The 18,645-nt window shown below is 47.4% G+C and overlaps 1 protein-coding gene across 2 annotated transcripts in view; it reads left to right on the forward strand.

Annotated features, from left to right (window-relative positions):
- Positions 1–18,645, forward strand: part of MDM1 (Mdm1 nuclear protein) — a 155,326-nt gene that overhangs the window by 17,922 nt on the left and 118,759 nt on the right. For both annotated transcript variants that reach the window (XM_075344829.1, XM_075344830.1), the window contains exon 5: positions 1,520–1,699. In XM_075344829.1, the coding sequence (XP_075200944.1) occupies positions 1,520–1,699 (180 nt within the window). The remainder of the gene's footprint in view (positions 1–1,519; positions 1,700–18,645) is intronic.

The raw sequence follows: 18,645 nt of genomic DNA on the forward strand, positions 1-18,645 counted from the left end.
CTCCTTGGCCGTTTTCCTTGCCGACCATCCTGTCCTTTCTACAGTCCGGTCTGCAGCTAGGACTATCTCTCAATTCCCTCAAGGGACAGGTCTCGGCTCTGTCAGTGTTGTTCCAGCGGCGTATCGCCCGACTGGCCCAGGTGCGCACCTTCATGCAGGGCGCATCTCACATCATTCCGCCTTCCCGGCGGCCTCTGGATCCCTGGGACCTTAATCTGGTCCTCACGGCCTTACAGAAACCCCCCTTTGAGCCTCTTAGGGAGGTTTCTTTGTTTCAACTTTCACAGAAAGTGGTCTTCCTGGTGGCAATAACTTCTCTCAGGAGAGTCTCTGATTTGGCTGCGCTCTCTTCGGAGTCACCTTTTTTGGTTTTTCACCAAGACAAGGTGGTTCTCCGTTCGACTCCGGACTTTCTCCCTAAGGTGGTGTCTCCTTTCCACCTTAACCAGGACATTTCATTGCCTTCCCTTTGTCCGGCCCCTGTGCATCGCTTTGAGAAAGCGTTGCATACTTTAGATTTGGTGCGGGCGCTCCGGATCTATGTGTCACGCACCGCTGCTCTTAGGCGGTGCACCTCTCTTTTTGTGCTGACCACGGGTCAGCGCAAGGGTCTCTCGGCTTCTAAACCGACCCTAGCTCGTTGGATTAGGTCGGCCATATCCGATGCCTACCAATGTTCTCAGGTGCCTCCCCCGCCGGGGATTAAGGCGCACTCGACCAGAGCTGTCGGTGCCTCTTGGGCTTTCAGGCACCAGGCTACGGCTCAGCAGGTCTGTCAGGCTGCCACTTGGTCTAGTCTGCACACCTTTTCGAAGCACTACCAAGTGCATGCTCATGCTTCGGCAGATGCGAGCTTGGGCAGACGCATCCTTCAGGCGGCTGTCGCCCATTTGTGAAGTTAGGTTTTGCCTACTTCTCAGTTTTCTGTTTATTTCCCACCCATGGACTGCTTTGAGACGTCCCATGGTCTGGGTCTCCCATAAGGAACGATGAAGAAAAAGAGAATTTTGTTTACTTACCGTAAATTCTTTTTCTTATAGTTCCGACATGGGAGACCCAGCACCCTCCCTGTTGCCTGTTGGCAGTTCTTGTTCCGTGTGTTTTCACCGGCTGTTGTTGTAGACAGAGGTTCCGGTTATTCTGGGTTTTGCTCTATCTCTACTTGTGGGTGGATGTCCTCCTTCAGCTTTTGCACTAAACTGGCTAGATGTGGTCATCCAGGGGGTGTATATGCTCGGAGGGAGGAGCTACACTTTTTAGTGTAGTACTTTGTGTGTCCTCCGGAGGCAGAAGCTATACACCCATGGTCTGGGTCTCCCATGTCGGAACTATAAGAAAAAGAATTTACGGTAAGTAAACAAAATTCTCTTTTTTTTTTTAACGATCCAGAGCCTGAGTACAATGGTTGCATGCCTTAGGGACTTGAGAGGAAAAGATACAGAATTGACATACAATTATAGAAACCACGTGTTTTTTTTTATTTATTCTGAATGCTACTATTTTTTTTTTTTTTTACCAGGTCATACATAACAAGAATCAATTAATCCCGCCATTTAAGACCATAAAAGTCCAGCCAGACACTGAGTATAAAAGTCAGTTTAAAGGGTCACCACCTGCAAAGGGACCTAAGTTAAGAAAAAACTGGGAAGACAAACCTCTCGTACAGTATGACCAAGAACATCCATCTCCTAAGAGGAAGGTGAGGCATGATTGTGTAATCTGCAAATAAAAGAAAGCTACCGTATTGTACATATGTAATGTCTTTCATTTATGCCACTTATATTTCTTAAACATAATTTAGCTGGCTGTACACTTTAGTAGACGTTATTTTAATTTCCGCACTATAAAGGATGATTATGGCAGATTTTATATCAAGCAGTGCCGTTGTTATACTGATTTTCTATGCCCTTTATGACCACACACGAATGTGAGTAAATAAGGACGGCATTACATATGTGTCATGTATGGTGCAGGAACAGAGAATGGAAATGCAGGAGATCAGCTTGTGTCTGGGAGACTAGACTCTTCTGCAATGTGTCATTCAACTTGTGACAGTTTTATTTTTGTCTGCCAGTGCACCAAAGATCCATTCTATTAACCCTCATGTGTACACAAACTTTCCATAAGCTGTCTAACGAGCCCTTTATACTGCCTGACACCGAAACACATATTGAAAAAAGGTCTTTACAAAGCCCTTTTTCATATGTAAATTAGCACTGCTTATGTCCAGAAGTGAAGAAGACAGAGGTTTCACTTTTGTGTGTACCCAGTGCTTCTCTAAAGTCGGGAAGCAGACACTTGACTTCAGAGGCAAATGATGTTAGAGCAGAAAGCTGTGCACATGTGTGGGATTTGCAGGGAGCTGGCGATGACGCCATCTCTAGTGCGCTAACAGGCATGATAACATGTTGAGAGGACCTACTAGTCTGGGGCACTAACACCCCATCAGCTAGTCAAAGGGATAATTTACATATGAAAAAGACTTTACAAAGACTTCTTTCATATGTAAATTAGTCCTGCTCATGTCCGGAAGTGAAGAAGATGGCGATGCACTTCTCTGAAGCTAGGAAGTGTACACTCAACTTCTGAAACGCAATGATGTTAGAGCAGAAAGCTGCGTGCACATGTGTGGGATTTGCAGAGAGCTTGTGATGACACCGCCTCTCTGCAAATTATGTTATTACGCTCAAATGTAATTATGCTCACAGGGGTATGATAACATGCTGAGAGGGTCAAATAGTCTGGTGAACTAACACCCCATCGACAAGTCAGAGGGATTACATATGAAAAAGGGACTTTCTTTATCGTTCCTATGGGAGACCCAGACCATGGGTGTATAGCTACTGCCCCCGGAGGACACACAAAGTTACTACACTCAAAACGTGTAGCTCCTCCCTCCTAGCATATACACCCCCTGCTAGCCAGTTCTAGTCAGTTTCTTGCTTTGTGTCAGGAGGATCCACACACACACATGCATCCCTTTTTGATTTTTCATTTTTTACAAAGATTTGGAAGAAAAGCGGGTCCACTGGACCCCCGGCATGTCCCTTCACACTCCCCTGGCGGCAGTGCTGTTAAGGTTGACTTCAGGGCAGGAGCCCTTCATGCCGCGCTCCTTCAACATCCCTTAGGGGCTCTGATTTGAAGTGGGAGCCAACACGGTTCTCACTGCCTTGCAGGAGACCGGCCTCCATCCGCAGCCCTTGTGCAGGACCCTGCTGGACGGAGCACTGACCCCCACCCCACCCAGGGACTGGACCCTGCGTCTCAAAGCTAAGTATAGAGACGTTTATTCAGAGGGTCTTTCTGCATGTGGGGCACTTTTATTGGGGGGGACAGTGATTGCTGAATAATGCTGCTTTGTTTACTGTGTTTCCGGCCGGTTGCACAGTTTTTCCTGAGAACCGCGCCGATGAGGCCTGATTTTCGGCCGCATGCATAACTTTAGGCCCCGGCTTCAGCCGCGGCCTAGTTTCGTTTCGTTCCCCTGCATGTCAGGCATGCAGGGGGACGCTGCAGAGCCGCCCGCCGGCCGCTCTGCACAGGGGAGGACGCTCCGTTTTGAGGTGATGATTCCCTCCCCTGTACATCTCCTTCGCCCTCCGATTCCCGCTCCTGGGTTAACCCCCGCCTCCCCCCCTCACTCTGGCGCCATTTTCCAGCGTCTTAGTACACTGGTCGGCGCTGGCTGCCCTGCAGCACAGGGAGGGAATACTGGCTGAGGGTCCAGGCTTGGAATCCGGAGGGCACTCATAATATGGCCTGATAAGTCACAACCCCTGGTTGTGCACTTTTTATACACTCTCAGGCATTCTGAAGGAGTTAATTCTTTATCATAGAATCTCCTCCTCAGCAGCATGACACTCTCAGGCATGCTGAAGGAGTTAATTCTTTATCATAGAATCTCCCCCTCAGCAGCATGTCTCACTCTAGCAGCTAAGCTACAAGGTTCTACATGTGCTGCATGTAACCTCATATTGCCTGAACCGGCACACTGTAATGGTTCTTAGGTGGGAGTCCCCCCAGGCTGAACCCCTGTCTTGGGTATTCTACCCATGCTGGACAGAGCCCCCACCTCTGCAGCATGTCTCACAGAGCGAGGCTGCAGGCTGTTTCTTTTTTATCCACTGCAGGTAGTCTCGTACGGCTATACCGAGCTCCTAACCACTGTGGCCCCTCAGCATGGGGGCTCATTAATGGTCCCTCCAGCTGCTCCGGTTTTGGTGGCTGACCCCCATAGGATTCCTATTTCCAGGGGTCGGCTGTCCCGGCATCTGCTGAGCATGCAGTTCCCCTCTCAGGGCGTTTTCTGCTCGCTCGGCCAAGCTCACAAGGGACTCTCCTTCTGGGCTCAGACCCCGTTCTCCTGACTGGGAGACGCAGGGTCCCCTGTCCTCCCCGTCCCGCAGCTCCGATTACGAGCTGATTCACCGGACGAGGAAGATGTCTCTACCGCGGACACGGACGCTACTTTATGTACATTGATCCGTCCGTAGGTGACGCAGATGCGAATGATTGGCTTGCGTCCATTATTCTTGTGTCCGCCTGATCAGGGGAGTATTCCCCGCTGGCAGAAAGGCACAGTTTACCTTTAGCAGGTCAAGGAGTGTGTTACTTAACCACTCCAGTTTTCAGGCCGCTGCGTCCAAGCCCACAGCCTATCCTGCAGACCCCACAGCGGGGTTCTGCTGCCTGTCTCCCCCTCCCTTCAGAGAGGGTAGCCACTCCGGTCTAGACTGCCCGGTTAGTTGTATCAGTGGCTGACGGCACCTCTATAGGATTCTACCGTACATTAATTTTGTACTGGACTTCACTCCGCTCTGAGATGAAGCGTGTTTCTGAGGACTGTGTTTCCCCTGTCCACCCATGGTGGTCAAGAAGTGGGCTCATTCACTTCAGGTGGCTCAGCCCGGACCGTTATGTCAGTGGCTGATGGCTCCTCACTTAAGGTTCTGCGGTCCGCCCGGTTGTCCTTTAGGCCAAGTCGGTATGGGAACGGCAGGAGCTTGTTCTCCTCAGCTTACAGCAGTGCGGTTTTTTGTAACTTCTCTGCTTCTCTGGAGGAGATGCATTCTCTCACAGCGAAATTGGAAGGCAGATGGGACTCTATGCCCAAAACGGTTGCCTGAACTCCAGACTTCAGTCTTTTCATCCTCTGCCAGGTCTGCCATGCTAGACGACGCACGGCGGTGGTCTGGGCTACCTTCCTCGCTATCCGCAGGCTCCTGTGGCTTCGAAATTGGAAGGCAGATGCCTCTATGGAGGTTCCTGGCTGGGCTCCCCCTTGGTGGGCCCAGTTTCCCCGGAACCAAGCTGGGTGAAATTAAGGAAGCTCTTGGCGGGGAGTGTGCTTCCTCGCCACAATCCTAAACCAGGGAACCTGTCCAGGGCAGGAATCAGTTGAGGTTTCGGTGGTTTCCGTTCCTCCATCTGATCGTCCTCTAGCTCGGCCTAGGTTCATAGAACCAAATGGCTCGAAGCTGCGTCTTCAGAAGACCGCAGGAGATGCTGCCACTGAGCCAGCTTCCTCCGAGCTATCTAGCCACGCCAACAACCTCCTTGGTCGGTGGCAGGCTCTCTCCACTTGGCGACGTATGGTTCTAACACGTCTCCGTTCAGTGGGGGCGGGATTATATCTCCCATGGCTACAGGATGGAATTCTGTCCACCCGCCAAACAGATTTTTTCTGTCAACTCCTCCCGGCTCCAAGGCCGCCGCCTTCTCACAGGCCGTGGCATTTCTTGCAGACCAATGGAGTAATTGTACCGGTTCCCGACTAGGAACGGTTCTGAGATTTTTGCTTAAATCTATTCCTAGTCCCCGAAGGGTGCCTTCCGACCTGGATCTTTAGCTTTTCAAGCATAGTCAGGTGTGGCGTTTTCACATGGAGTCTCGGTCTTGTTCCGTGTGTTTTTCACCGGATCAATCAAGAACCCAAGGAGATTCCCTAGCAGCCATCGGCATCAGAGATGCCTATCTGCAGGGGTCAATCGCAGTTTCACACCAGCGTTGACTACGTTTTGACAATCGGAGTGGTCCAATTCGTGGCTCTTCCCTTGGGGTTAGCCACGGCCCCTCGAGTATTCTCATTGGGGCAGCTGTGATTAGGGTCCTGCACCCCTAGGGATTGGCAGTGATCTTTTGCCCTGGACGGCCTTCTTGTCGGGGCTTCATCCAGTGCTGACTCTTAGCAGAGTGCTTCGCTCACTCTCGCCACTCTAACCTATTCGGGTGGCTTGTCTTTCTGCCCAAGTCCACTCTGACTTCGAACCAGAGGTTCTCAGGGACGCAATTCGAGTCTCTATCGGCACTTGTGAAGCTGCTCTTAGTCGATCAGTAGTCCCTCCGCTGGCGGTCGGCGTCGTTCTATCAGACACCATATACAGGTGCTGGTCAGACGGTGGCATCAATGGAAGCGATTCCTTGCCCAGTTTCTCCTGCGTCCTCTGAGATTGGATGTTTTCCGCTGTACAAGCGAACTCCCTCCTCCCACGGGGTGGTGGCTTCGCCACTGACCAGAGGCTCGTTTCAGTGGTGGCTTCGGCCACTCTGTCTCAGGAGCGCTCCTTCCTGGCCCCGTCCCGGGGAGCCTCACCAGGATGCTAGTCTATCCGCCTTGGGAGCAGTATATCTCCACCGTGGAGCGCAGGGCGCTTGGACTCTGTCCGAATCAGCCCTCTGGATCAATGTGCTGGAAATCAGAGCTGTATTCTAGCTCTCTAAGCCTTCACCATCTGTTGGCGGCTAGGCACATTCGAGTCCAGTCGGACAACGTGACAGCGTTTTTCCTACATCAGCTTCCAGGGCGGGACACTCAGCCGCCTGGCAATCTTGGCGGCTCAACATTCTTCAGTGGACAAGGGACTCCTAGTCCACCGTATCCGCAGCCCACATCCTAGATGTGAAAACTGCGAGGCAGACTATTTCAGCTGTCCAACCGTGGTCCACAATCCTCAGGTTTTGCGGTAGACACACTGGTTCATGTTTGACCCCAGCTTCGTCTCTTTACGTATTTTACCCTCTACCTCTTGTCCAGAGTCCTGCGCAAGATCAGTAAAGAGGGCCGTCGGGTCATTCTCATACTCCAGACTGACCCAGGCAGGCTTCGTACTCTGACCTGCTCCTTCTGTCCGTTGGGTTGCCATGGCATCTTCCGGACCGTCCAGACCTTTTCTCAAAAGGTCCGTTTTTTCCGTCAGAATTCTGGATTCTCAGATTGACGGCGTAGCTCTTGAGTCCCGGATCTTGGCGACTTCTGGTATCCTTCCTGAAGTCATCTCCGCTATGACTCGAGCTCCAAAGTGTCCTTTGACCTTTTTGGCCTTGCCGACCCTCCTGTCCCTTCCACAGTCCGGTCTACAGCTAGGACTATCCCTCATTAAGGGACAGGTCTCGGCTCTGTCAGTATGTGCCAGCGGCGTATCGTCCGGCTGGCTCCGGTGCGCTCCTTTAAGGGCGCATCTCACATCATTCCGCCTTTCCGGCGGCCTATGGAGCCCTGGGACCTTAATCCGGTCCTCCCGGTTCCCGGAAACCTCCCTTTGCGCCTCTTGGGGAGGTTTCTTTGTTTCATCTTTCACAGAAAGTAGTCTTTCTAGTGGCTATATTTTCCCGCCAGAGAGTTCTGGCTGCACTCTCTCGGAGTCACCCCCTTTTTTTTTTGGTCTTTGTATCAAGACAAGGTGGTCTCCGACTCCGGACTTTTTTCCCTAAGGTGGTTACTGCTTCCACCTTATCCGGGGCAATTTTCCTGCCTTCTTTTTGTCCGGCTCTTGTTCATCGCTTGAGGAAGCGTTGCATATCCTGGATCTGGTGCGGGCGCTCCGGATCTATGTGTCTCGCACCGCCGTTATTAGGCGGTGCACCTCTCTCTGGTGCTGGCTGCTAGTCAGCGTAGCGGTCTCTCGGCATTTAAGCCGACCCTGGTTCGTTGGCTTAGGTCGGCCATTTCGGAGACCTACAAGTGTACTCAAGTGCCTTCCCCGCGGGGATCAGAGCACATTTGATCAGACCTGTCGGCGCCTTTTTGGGCTTTCAGGCACCAGGTTACGGCTCAGTAGGTCTGTCAGACTGCAGCTCGAATTAGTCTGCATACTTTTTCGAAGCACTACCCAAGGCATGCTCATGCTTTGGCAGACGCGGGCTTGGGCAGACGCATCTTTCCGGCGTCTGTCGCCCATTTGTGAAGTTAGGTTTGCCTGCTTCTCAGTTGTCTGTTTATTCCCACCCATGGACTGCTTTTGAACGTCCCATGGTCTGGGTCTCCCATAGGAACGATAAAGAAAAAGAGAATTTTGTTTACTTGCCGTAAATTCTTTTTCTTATAGTTCCGTCATGGGAGACCCAGCACCCTCCCTATTGCCTGTTGGCAGGTTTCTTGTTCCGTGTGTCTTCACCGGCTGTTATTGTTGTAGACAGAGGTTCCGGCTCTTCCGGATTTTACTCTCTCTTCTTGTGGGTGGATGTCCTCCTTCAGCTTTTGCACTAAACTGGCTAGAACTGGCTAGCAGGGGGTGTATATGCTAGGAGGGAGGAGCTACACGTTTTGAGTGCAGTAACTTTGTGTGTCCTCCGGGGGCAGTAGCTATACACCCATGGTCTGGGTCTCCCATGACGGAACTATAAGAAAAAGAATTTACGGCAAGTAAACAAAATTCTCTTTCTAAAGCATTTTTTCATCTGTAAATCAGCCCTGTGCATGTCTGGAAGGGAAGAAGATGGCGGTTTCTCACCTCCGGACATGCGCAGTGTGCCTCTCAGAAGCCAGGAAGAGTATGCTCGACTTCAGAGGCTCAATGATGTTACTGCAGAAAGCTGCACGCATACGTGGGATTTGCAGAGAGCTGGCGATGACAAATCATGTTATCATGCCCTCTGGGGAGTAATATCATACGGAGAGGGCTGACTACACTGTGTGCAGAATTATTAGACAAATGAGTATTTTGATCACATGATACTTTTTATACATGTTGTCCTACTCCAAGCTGTATAGGCTTGAGAGCCAACTACCAATTAAGTCAATCAGGTGATGTACATCTCTGTAATGAGGAGGGGTGGGGTGTAATGACATCAACACCCTATATAAGGTGTGCTTAATTATTAGGCAACTTCCTTTCCTTTGGAAAAATGGGTCAGAAGAGAGATTTGACGGGCTCTGAAAAGTCCAAAATTGAGAGATGTCTTGCAGAGGGATGCAGCAGTCTTGAAATTGACAAACTTTTGAAGTGTAATAACTGAACAATCAAGCGTTTCATGGCAAATAGCCAACAGGGTCGCAAGAAGTGTGTTGGGCAATAAAGGCGCAACATAACTGCCCATGAATTGAGGAAAATCAAGCGTGAAGCTGCCAAGATGCCATTTGCCACCAGTTTGGCCATATTTCAGAGCTGCAACATTACTGAAGTATTAAAAAGCACAATGTGTGCTATACTCGGGGACATGGCCAAGGTAATGAAGACTGAAAAATGACCACCTTTGAACAAGAAACATAAGATAAAACGTCAAGACTGGGCCAAGAAATATCTTAAGACTGATTTTTCAAAGGTTTTATGGACTGATGAAATGAGAGTGACTCTTGATAGGCCAGATGGATGGGCCAGAGGCTGGATCAGTAAAGGGCAGAGAGCTCCACTCCGACTCAGATGCCAGCAAGGTGGAGGTGGGGTACTGGTATGGGCTGGTATCATCAAAGATGAACTTGTGGGACCTTTTTGGGTTGAGGATGGAGTGAAGGTCAACTCCCAGACCTACTGCCAGTTTCCGGAAGACAACTTCTTCAAGCAGTGGTACAGGAAGAAGTCAGTATCATTGAAGAAAAACATAATTTTCATGCATATCAATGCTCCATCATATGCATCCAACTACTGCACAGCGTGGCTGGCCAGTAAAGGTCTAAAAGATGAAAAAATACTTACATAACCTGCTTGTTCATCTAATCTAAACCCCATAGAGAACCGTTGGTCCCTCATAAAATGTGAGATCTACAGGCAGGAAAACAGTACACCTCTCAGAACAGTGTCTGGAGGCTGTGGTGGCTGCTGCACGCAATGTTGATCGTAAACAGATCAAGCAACTGACAATCTATGGATGGTAGGCTAAGTGTCATCATAAAGAAAGGTGGCTATATTGGTCACTAATTGTTTTGGGATTTTGTTTTTGCATGTCAGAAATGTTTATTTTTAAATTTTGTGCAGTTATATTGGTTTACCTGGTGAAAATAAACAAGTGAGATTGGAATATATTTGGATTTTATTAACTTGCCTAATAATTCTGCACAGTAATAGTTACCTGCACAAACAGATATCCTCCTAAGATAGCCAAATCTAAAAAAAAACCCACTCCAACTTACAAAATTATTAAGCTTTGATATTTATGAGTCTTTTGGGTTGATTGAGAACATAGTTGTTGATCAATAATAAAACAAAATCCTCTGAAATACAACTTGCCTAATAATTCTGCACACAGTATAGTCTGGGGGCTAATTTACATATGAATAAATACTTTTTTTTCAGCATGTGTTTAGGTGTCAGGCAGTATAAGGGGCTCATTAGACAGGGTTTTTAATAATAAGTATGTAAATGCTGGTGGGTGGGAGGGCATGGGGGCCCAGTCAGATTCCCTTTAACATAATGTAAACATAATCCCTATTATAATAATAATAATAATAATAATAACATGGGACTTCTTTTATAGGTACTCTGGTTATTATGTTTTCAACTTCCTGTCTTACAATTAGCATATAATATAACCTGTGGCTTCCATTGGGGACAACAAGAAATACTCAGGGGAAAATTTAGCAGCGGCTCAGTGCATTGCTCCTGTGAGAAACCCTTCATAGATTTGGCCCCGGTTCAGGCACACACAAATACATTCCAAATTTGAATGTACAATGACGAGTGCGGCTCATATGTTTTGAGTGTGTCACAAACTTTTGGGACAGTCTCACACGTTCAGTATTTGGTCAGTATTTTACATCAGTCTTGATAAAAGTGGGTGACTAATGTAGAAGTGGTGCCCGTGCTTCTATTATACTTTTCCTCTGATTGTTCTACTCCTGGTTATGGATTACAGATAGTGACGCAAAAAAACTCACCAAATACCGAATGTGTGAACGTGGCCTTACAAATACTGAGGTAAAAAAATCACCAAATACTGAACGTGTGCACGTTCCCTTACAATTATTAAAGGGGTTATCCGGCTTAATTTGCTTTTTTTTATTATTTCCCTATTGGGCTATATTGGGGCAGGTAAGTAGATAGAGACCACTTACCTGCCCTGCTGTCAGCCCCTCTCCGCCGGCTCAGAGTGGTCATGTGACCGCTCCTGCCGTGATTTTGCTGCTTCCGGTCATTTCACGTCTACATGGGCAGGGCCATGTTGACATGCAAATGTGGAAACAGCATGTCGCCTCCCTGCTGGGCTGTACAGTGCGATGAGCCCCGCCCCCTTCCCTGCACCCTCCCACACATTCCCCCGCACCTCCCCCTGCACTGCTGTGGGGGTCCGTGACCTGGCGGCGGGGCCTGGCGGCGGCTGCCATGGTGTCAGCTCCAGCACCGGCCCCCCTGCTCAGGATCACACATTCAAATATACCGGCATCACAGATCACCGATGCCGGTACATTTGAAAGTGCTGATGAGAAGCAGCGCAGCGCTGCTTCTCATCTTGCACGCTGTCTGAGCTCTCTTCAGCACAGCGGTGACGTCACCAATGTGCTGATTTGTCTAGAGCACAGACAGCGCGCGAACGTGCAGGAGCGGCGGGGACCGATGACGGGTGAGTATGTACTCCCTATGGGGTGGTGTGTGTGTATGTGTGTGTGTGTGTGTGTATGTGTGTGTGTGTGTGTGTATGTATGTTTGTGTATGCGGTGCACAGCCCGATGTGTGTGTATGCGGTGCAGAGCCTGATGTGGTGTGGGGTGCAGAGCCCGATGTGGTGTGGGGTGCAGAGCCCGATGTGGGGCTGTTATTTGCAATGCTGTAGTGTAGTGCGCTGCCCTGTAGTGCGCTGCCCTGTAGTGCCCTGCCCTGTAGTGCCCTGCCCTGTAGTGTCCTGCCCTGTAGTGCCCTGTAATGTGCTGCCCTGTAGTGTCCTGTCCTGTAATGTGCTGCCCTGTAGTGCCCTGTAGTGTGCTGCCCTGTAGTGCCCTGTAGTGTGCTGCCCTGTAGTGATCTGTCCTGTAGTGTCCTGCAATGTGCTGCCCTGTAGTGCGCTGCCCTGTAGTGTCCTGCCCTGTAGTGCCCTGTAATGTGGTGTCCTGTAATGTGCTGCCTTGTAGTGTCCTGTAATGTGCTGCCCTGTAGTGTCCTGTCCTGTAATGTGCTGCCCTGTAGTGATCAGAGGTCAGTGCTGGGGCAGAATATACTGACAGGGAATGTGTGTGCAGGGGGCGGGCAGAGGGTGGGGCTGGACACTGAGGCCGGGCGGTGCCAGCTCTGACTGGGAGGTTTTGCACAGGAAGTGGTCATGTTTGCTGGAGCTGAATGTAAACAAGAAGCTGCACAGAATAAGGCTATGTGCGCACTAGGCGTTTTTGCCGCGTTTTTTACCGCGTTTTTGTGCTGAAAACGCAGTGACATTGCTTCCCCAGCAATGTCAATGGGTTTTCAGAAGTGCTGTCCTCACACAGCGTTTTTTTTTTTAGCTGCGTTTTTGTGGTGACCACAAAAACGCAGCATGTCAATTATTTCTGCGTTTTCCACTGCGTTTTTCACTCATTGAATTCAATGAGATGTTAAAAACGCAATGAATAACGCATATAGCCGCGTTTCTATGACTAAAAACGCAGCTATAAACGCAAGGGGTGGGCACTACAGTGACGTGTACAGGAAGAGGATTCCTTCTGTTGGTAAACACAGAAGCATGAATCCTCCCGGTACTGTCACCGCTGCTTCCAACTCCCGTCCTGTGCATGTCAGCTCCGTGCGGCGCCATGTCTGGGCGGGAGGTGGAGGCAGCGGCGAAAACCAAAGTGAACAGTAGAAAAAAAAAAAAAGTCATATATACTCACCTGTCTGCAGGGTCCCGGTGCCATGCCCGCTCCCATCTCCTCCCGGTCCCGCCGCTCTGGCTGTGTGCAGTCTCCCCGGCCGGCAGGACCTTGCTTGCAGGACCTGGCGCTGATCACCTGATGCAGTCACCTGACGCATCAGCTGATCGCGGTGTCGCCGGCTTTTTCGCGCCGGCCGGCTATCAGCTGATCCTGCCGTCAGGGGACTTCATCAGCTGATTACCGGCAGCTCCGGCAGCGATCGTATAGGATCAGACTCCTGTCCAATAGATCGCTCCAGGAGCTGCCGGTAATCACCACAGCACATAAGTGAGTATTATTTTTTTTTCTACTGATGCATCAGCTGATTGTATAATCGGCTTTTATACAATCAGCTGATGTGTGATGTGCTTCAGCCCCTAGAACCTGACACATCATCTGATCGCTTTGCCTTCCAGCAAACCGATCAGATGATATTGGATCCTGATTGGACGGCGCGGGACCCTGACCCAGGATTACTGCGGAGGGGGGTTTATTTCAATAAAGATGGAGTCACTAATTGTGTTGTGTTTTATTGCTAATAAAAATATTTTTCTCTGTGTTGTGTTTTTTTTTTTATCATTACTAGAAATTCATGGTGGCCATGTCTAATATTGGCGTGACACCATGAATTTCGGGCTTAGGGCCAGCTATACAGCTAGCCCTAACCCCATTATTACCTAGCTAGCCGCCCGGCTTCAGGGCAGCTGGAAGAGTTGGATACAGCGCCAGAAGATGGCGCTTCTATGAAAGCGACATTTTCTGGGGTGGCTGCGGACTGCAATTCGCAGTGGGGGTGCCCAGAAAGCATGGGCACCCTGCAGTGTGGATTCCAATCCCCAGCTGCCTAGTTGTACCCGGCTGGACTCAAAAATTAGGCGAAGCCCACGTCATTTTTTTTTTTAATTATTTCATGAAATAATTAAAAAAAAAAGGCTTCTCTATATTTTTGGTTCCCAGCCGGGTACAAATAGGCAGCTGGGGGTTGGGGGCAGCCCGTACCTGCCTGCTGTACCCGGCTAGCATACAAAAATATGGCGAAGCCCACGTCATTTTTTTTTTCTTTTTGGGCAAAAAACTGCATACAGTCCTGGATGGAGGATGCTGAGACTTGTAGTTCTGCAGCTGCTGTCTGCTCTCCTGCATACACTAGTGAATGGAGGATGCTGAGACTTGTAGTTCTGCAGCTGCTGTCTGCTCTCCTGCATACACTAGTGAATGGAGGATGCTGAGACTTGTAGTTCTGCAGCTGCTGTCTGCTCTCCTGCATACACTAGTGAATGGAGGATGCTGAGACTTGTAGTTCTGCAGCTGCTGTCTGCTCTCCTGCATACACTAGTGAATGGAGGATGCTGAGACTTGTAGTTCTGCAGCTGCTGTCTGCTCTCCTGCATACACTAGTGAATGGAGGATGCTGAGACTTGTAGTTCTGCAGCTGCTGTCTGCTCTCCTGCATACACTAGTGAATGGAGGATGCTGAGACTTGTAGTTCTGCAGCTGCTGTCTGCTCTCCTGCATACACTAGTGAATGGAGGATGATGAGACTTGTAGTTCTGCAGCTGCTGTCTGCTCTCCTCCATACACTAGTGAATGGAGGATGCTGAGACTTGTAGTTCTGCAGCTGCTGTCTGCTCTCCTGCATACACTAGTTCTGCAGCTGTCTGCTCTCCTGCATACAATGAACATTTTGAAGAAGGAAATGACATCAGACCTTTTTTTTTTTTTTTTTTCATCAACAATCTTTAATGGCATTGTGCACTGATTAAAAACGCAGTGAGCAAAAACGCAGCAAAAAACGCCCCAAATCGTGGCAAAAACGCATGCGTTTTTGCCGCGTTTTTTTAGCCGCGGGTGCGTTTTTTAGACAAAAACGCACATAAAAACGCAGCGTGAAAAAAACGCCTAGTGCGCACATAGCCTTAAGGTATAATTCAAGAGGAACAAAAGTTAGAAAACAAAAAATAACAATGTAGGGGTGATTAATATGACAATACAGCACAGATTAGCTTAAACTCAAACATTTTTGTTATGTCGGACATCCCCTTTAAGGAAAAATCACACCACATACTGAACGTGTGCACATGGCCTTACAAATACTGAGGTAAAAACTCACCAAATACTAAACGTGTGCGCGTGGCCTTACAAATACTGAGGTAAAAAAACTCACCAAATACTAAACGTGTGCGCGTGGCCTTACAAATACTGAGGTAAAAACTCACCAGATACTAAACGTGTGCGATACTGAACGTGTGCACGTGGCCTTACAAATACTGAGGTAAAAACTCACCAATTACTGAACGTGTGCACGTGACCTTACAAATACTGAGGAAAAATCACACCAAATACTGAACATGTGCACATGGCCTTACAAATATTGAGGTAAAAAACTCAACGAATATTGAACATGTGCAAATGGCTTTAATCATAACTTGTGATCTAAAGCAGGAAATAATGTTAAATATTCACCAGTATAATCACAGGATACTATAAAAAGGCATACGTGTTAAAATCACAATATTAATCTTATCAAAATAACCAATACCACTGTTTCAACAAGGTTGTGTGCACACATTGCATTTTTGTCTCTTTTTTTTCTGCGCAGTTTTACCACAAATCCTGAAGGGTTTCCTGATGCCAGCAGAGTGAATGAGATTTCTGAAGTCCAATGTACACTTTGCTTATTTTCTCCTCACAGATATAAATCTGCAGCATGTCAATTATTTTAGCGGTTTTGCTGTCAAGAGATGCAGAAATGTCTGCATCAAATACTTAATGTGCACACATGCTGTATGTTTTCACTACTTCAGGACTCTTTCAGATGTCCTACATCATTGAGCTGATCTTGGATTGCAGTGGATGGATGCTTCGTGTCTCCCAACTGAGTGTGAGAGCTTCCATAGAAATATAGGAACTGTCACGCTCAGGTCGGAAGATGCGCAGCCAGTCCTCGGACTGATAATCTCAGATGTCTTAGGCTATGTGCTCACGGGAGCTCGCACCTGTGGATATATCTGCAGGTGCGTCCGCAGGTTTCCCTCAGTAGCTCCCCGGAATCCGCAGCTATACATGGCTGCAGGATTCCAGCGAAATATCTGTGGTAAACCTGCGGACATTCGTGCGACTTACCAGCGGATGTCCTGGCCTCTATCTCCATAGTGGAGAGGTGGGATTTCCGCAGGTAATTCCGCAGGAATAATTGACATGCAGTTACGTGCGGCTTCGGGACATTCGCAGCATATTCCGCAACTGCACATACTGCAGCATGGACACAGACGCTCCCCATGTCCCATAGGATAACATGAGGAGTGAAGAAGCAATGGAAGGAAGGATCTGGCACATTCGTATCATAAAAACATCAAAATCTTTATTTCCATCATTAAAAAGGTGCTGTGGAGACCAAGCGGTATACCAGCAAAAGGAGGAAACTTTATGCGTTTCGGACTGCGGTAAAAGCAAAAGAGTCCTTAATCATAAGCATTTCCTCTGTAACACAAAGCTACTGAAATAGGTTACTCCATTAGTGAGACATAGGGGAGGAGGAGCAGGAGTTTCATGATTGTATAGGGAAGCAGGTGAGTAAATGGGATCACATAGAGCCACATAGAGTCAAATAGCCATGTAACATACATTATATTGAATTTTCACTACAGAGGTATTGCCATAAATGTCAAATACAATTGCAAAACACCAAACAAACAGTATTGTTGATGATAACTTCAGAAATAGCATCGGTAGTTTCCAAACTTAATGGTAGAGGTAGCTTGTCAAAACTATGATATGTATATGAGAATGTTAATAAATTTTATATATAAAAGAATTATTTATTTCTTCAAATTTTAATATGAAGAATTCAATATGGAAAAAATCAATAAAAGCTACATGAATAAATGGGATAATTTTTCCTCGCAAAGAAAGGGGGGGGTGTGGGGATATATATATATATATATATATATATATACACATATATATATATATATATATATATATATATATATATATATATATATATATATATATATATATATATATATATATATATATATATATATATATATATATATATATATATATATATATATATATATATATATATGTGTATATATATATATAATATTTATTTATTAATACTGGCAAAGTATCCCATTATTCAAAAAATGTATCGCAAGTCCGAACGGTAGTTTAGGCCATCGGGGTATCTGGAATTAAGCTTTAGAAACCATTTTGCTTCGGCAAAAAGAAGAGCCTGGAACCAGTCCCCTCCACGGGGGGGTCTGGGTACATATTCAATTCCAGTAACAACCAATGCTGAAAAATCTGCTGATTGAAGCTCGATAAAATGTCTGGTCAAACCAGATAAGGAGCGTTTTTTGACCAGTGTGGCATAATTCACCGTAGTGGGAGCTGAAGAGGTTGAAGGTACTCGGGTGTGTTCTGAGATTCTGGTTCTAAGGGCTCTGGATGTACAGCCGACGTAGTCTCTGTGGCACACCGTACATGTGGCTACATAAATAATGTGCGTTGAGGAGCAATTAATAAAATAATTGATAGAAAAATTCTCCCCATGGTTCCTCGTAATTGACTTGGTGTTGTGCATAAATTTACAGAGCCCACATCGGCTGGACCCACACCTATAAGAACCAGAAATGCTGAGCCAGGATTTATTGTGTTTTTTTAGAAGTGTACATTCTAGGTGCAATTAGGTTGCCTACAGTACAGGCTCTTCTGGCAGTGACAGTGTCCTGTCTCAAAAGGGGAATGAAGCGTTGAATGATATGTTTTATTTGGAAAAAATCTGTACTGAATGGAGTAGAAAAAGTGACTCTATTCATAGAAATGGAAAGTTTAGAACGGTCTTCCAATAAACTGCTCCGGCTTCTATTTGCGGTAATGGAGGAAGCTCGATTCAATATGTGATCTGAATATCCCCTCTTGTTTAATCTGTTTCTAATAAGGCTAGCCTCAGTTTGATAAGATGCCTCAGACGAGCATAGTCTTTTAGCCCGCAGGAATTCACCCACTGGCAAGTTCTGCAAAGTGTGGGGCATGTGGTAACTGCCCGCATGGAGAGAAGTGTTCCCACTAATGGGCTTCCTGTACAAGGTGGAGCTTATGGATCCAGTTAGGGGATCGCCAGACAAACGGATGTTCAAGAAAGGCGCAGACTCATGATAACTAACTATAAATCTCAAATTTAAACAATTATCATTGAAAAATGTGCCAATTGCTTCCACGGCCTGTTGGGGAGTGTCGAAATGTTTTGAATTACAGATCAAGAGCTGGTCATCAATGTATCTTGCGTACCATATGATAGATTCTAAAAATGGATTATTATCCGCATAGATACATTGTTCCTCCCAATAAGCCATGTAAATGTTGGCAAGAGCACACGAGAAACTCGCACCCATTGGACATCCGGTTGTCTGGAGATAAAAGATCCCATTAAATTGAAAAAAAGTTGTGTGTCAGGTTTTGACCTGGACAGAGAACTTCTTTTGGGTGACAAGTGATGTGGTATCACTATATTCTACAATACCACACAAAGAAGTATTACAAGCACTTAATTACCACTTGGAAAAATATGATTCATCTAGTGATGTGTTCAAGGAATTCATTCT

This window comes from Anomaloglossus baeobatrachus, chromosome 4 (assembly GCF_048569485.1).
Source record: "Anomaloglossus baeobatrachus isolate aAnoBae1 chromosome 4, aAnoBae1.hap1, whole genome shotgun sequence".
Taxonomy (NCBI): domain Eukaryota; kingdom Metazoa; phylum Chordata; class Amphibia; order Anura; family Aromobatidae; genus Anomaloglossus; species Anomaloglossus baeobatrachus.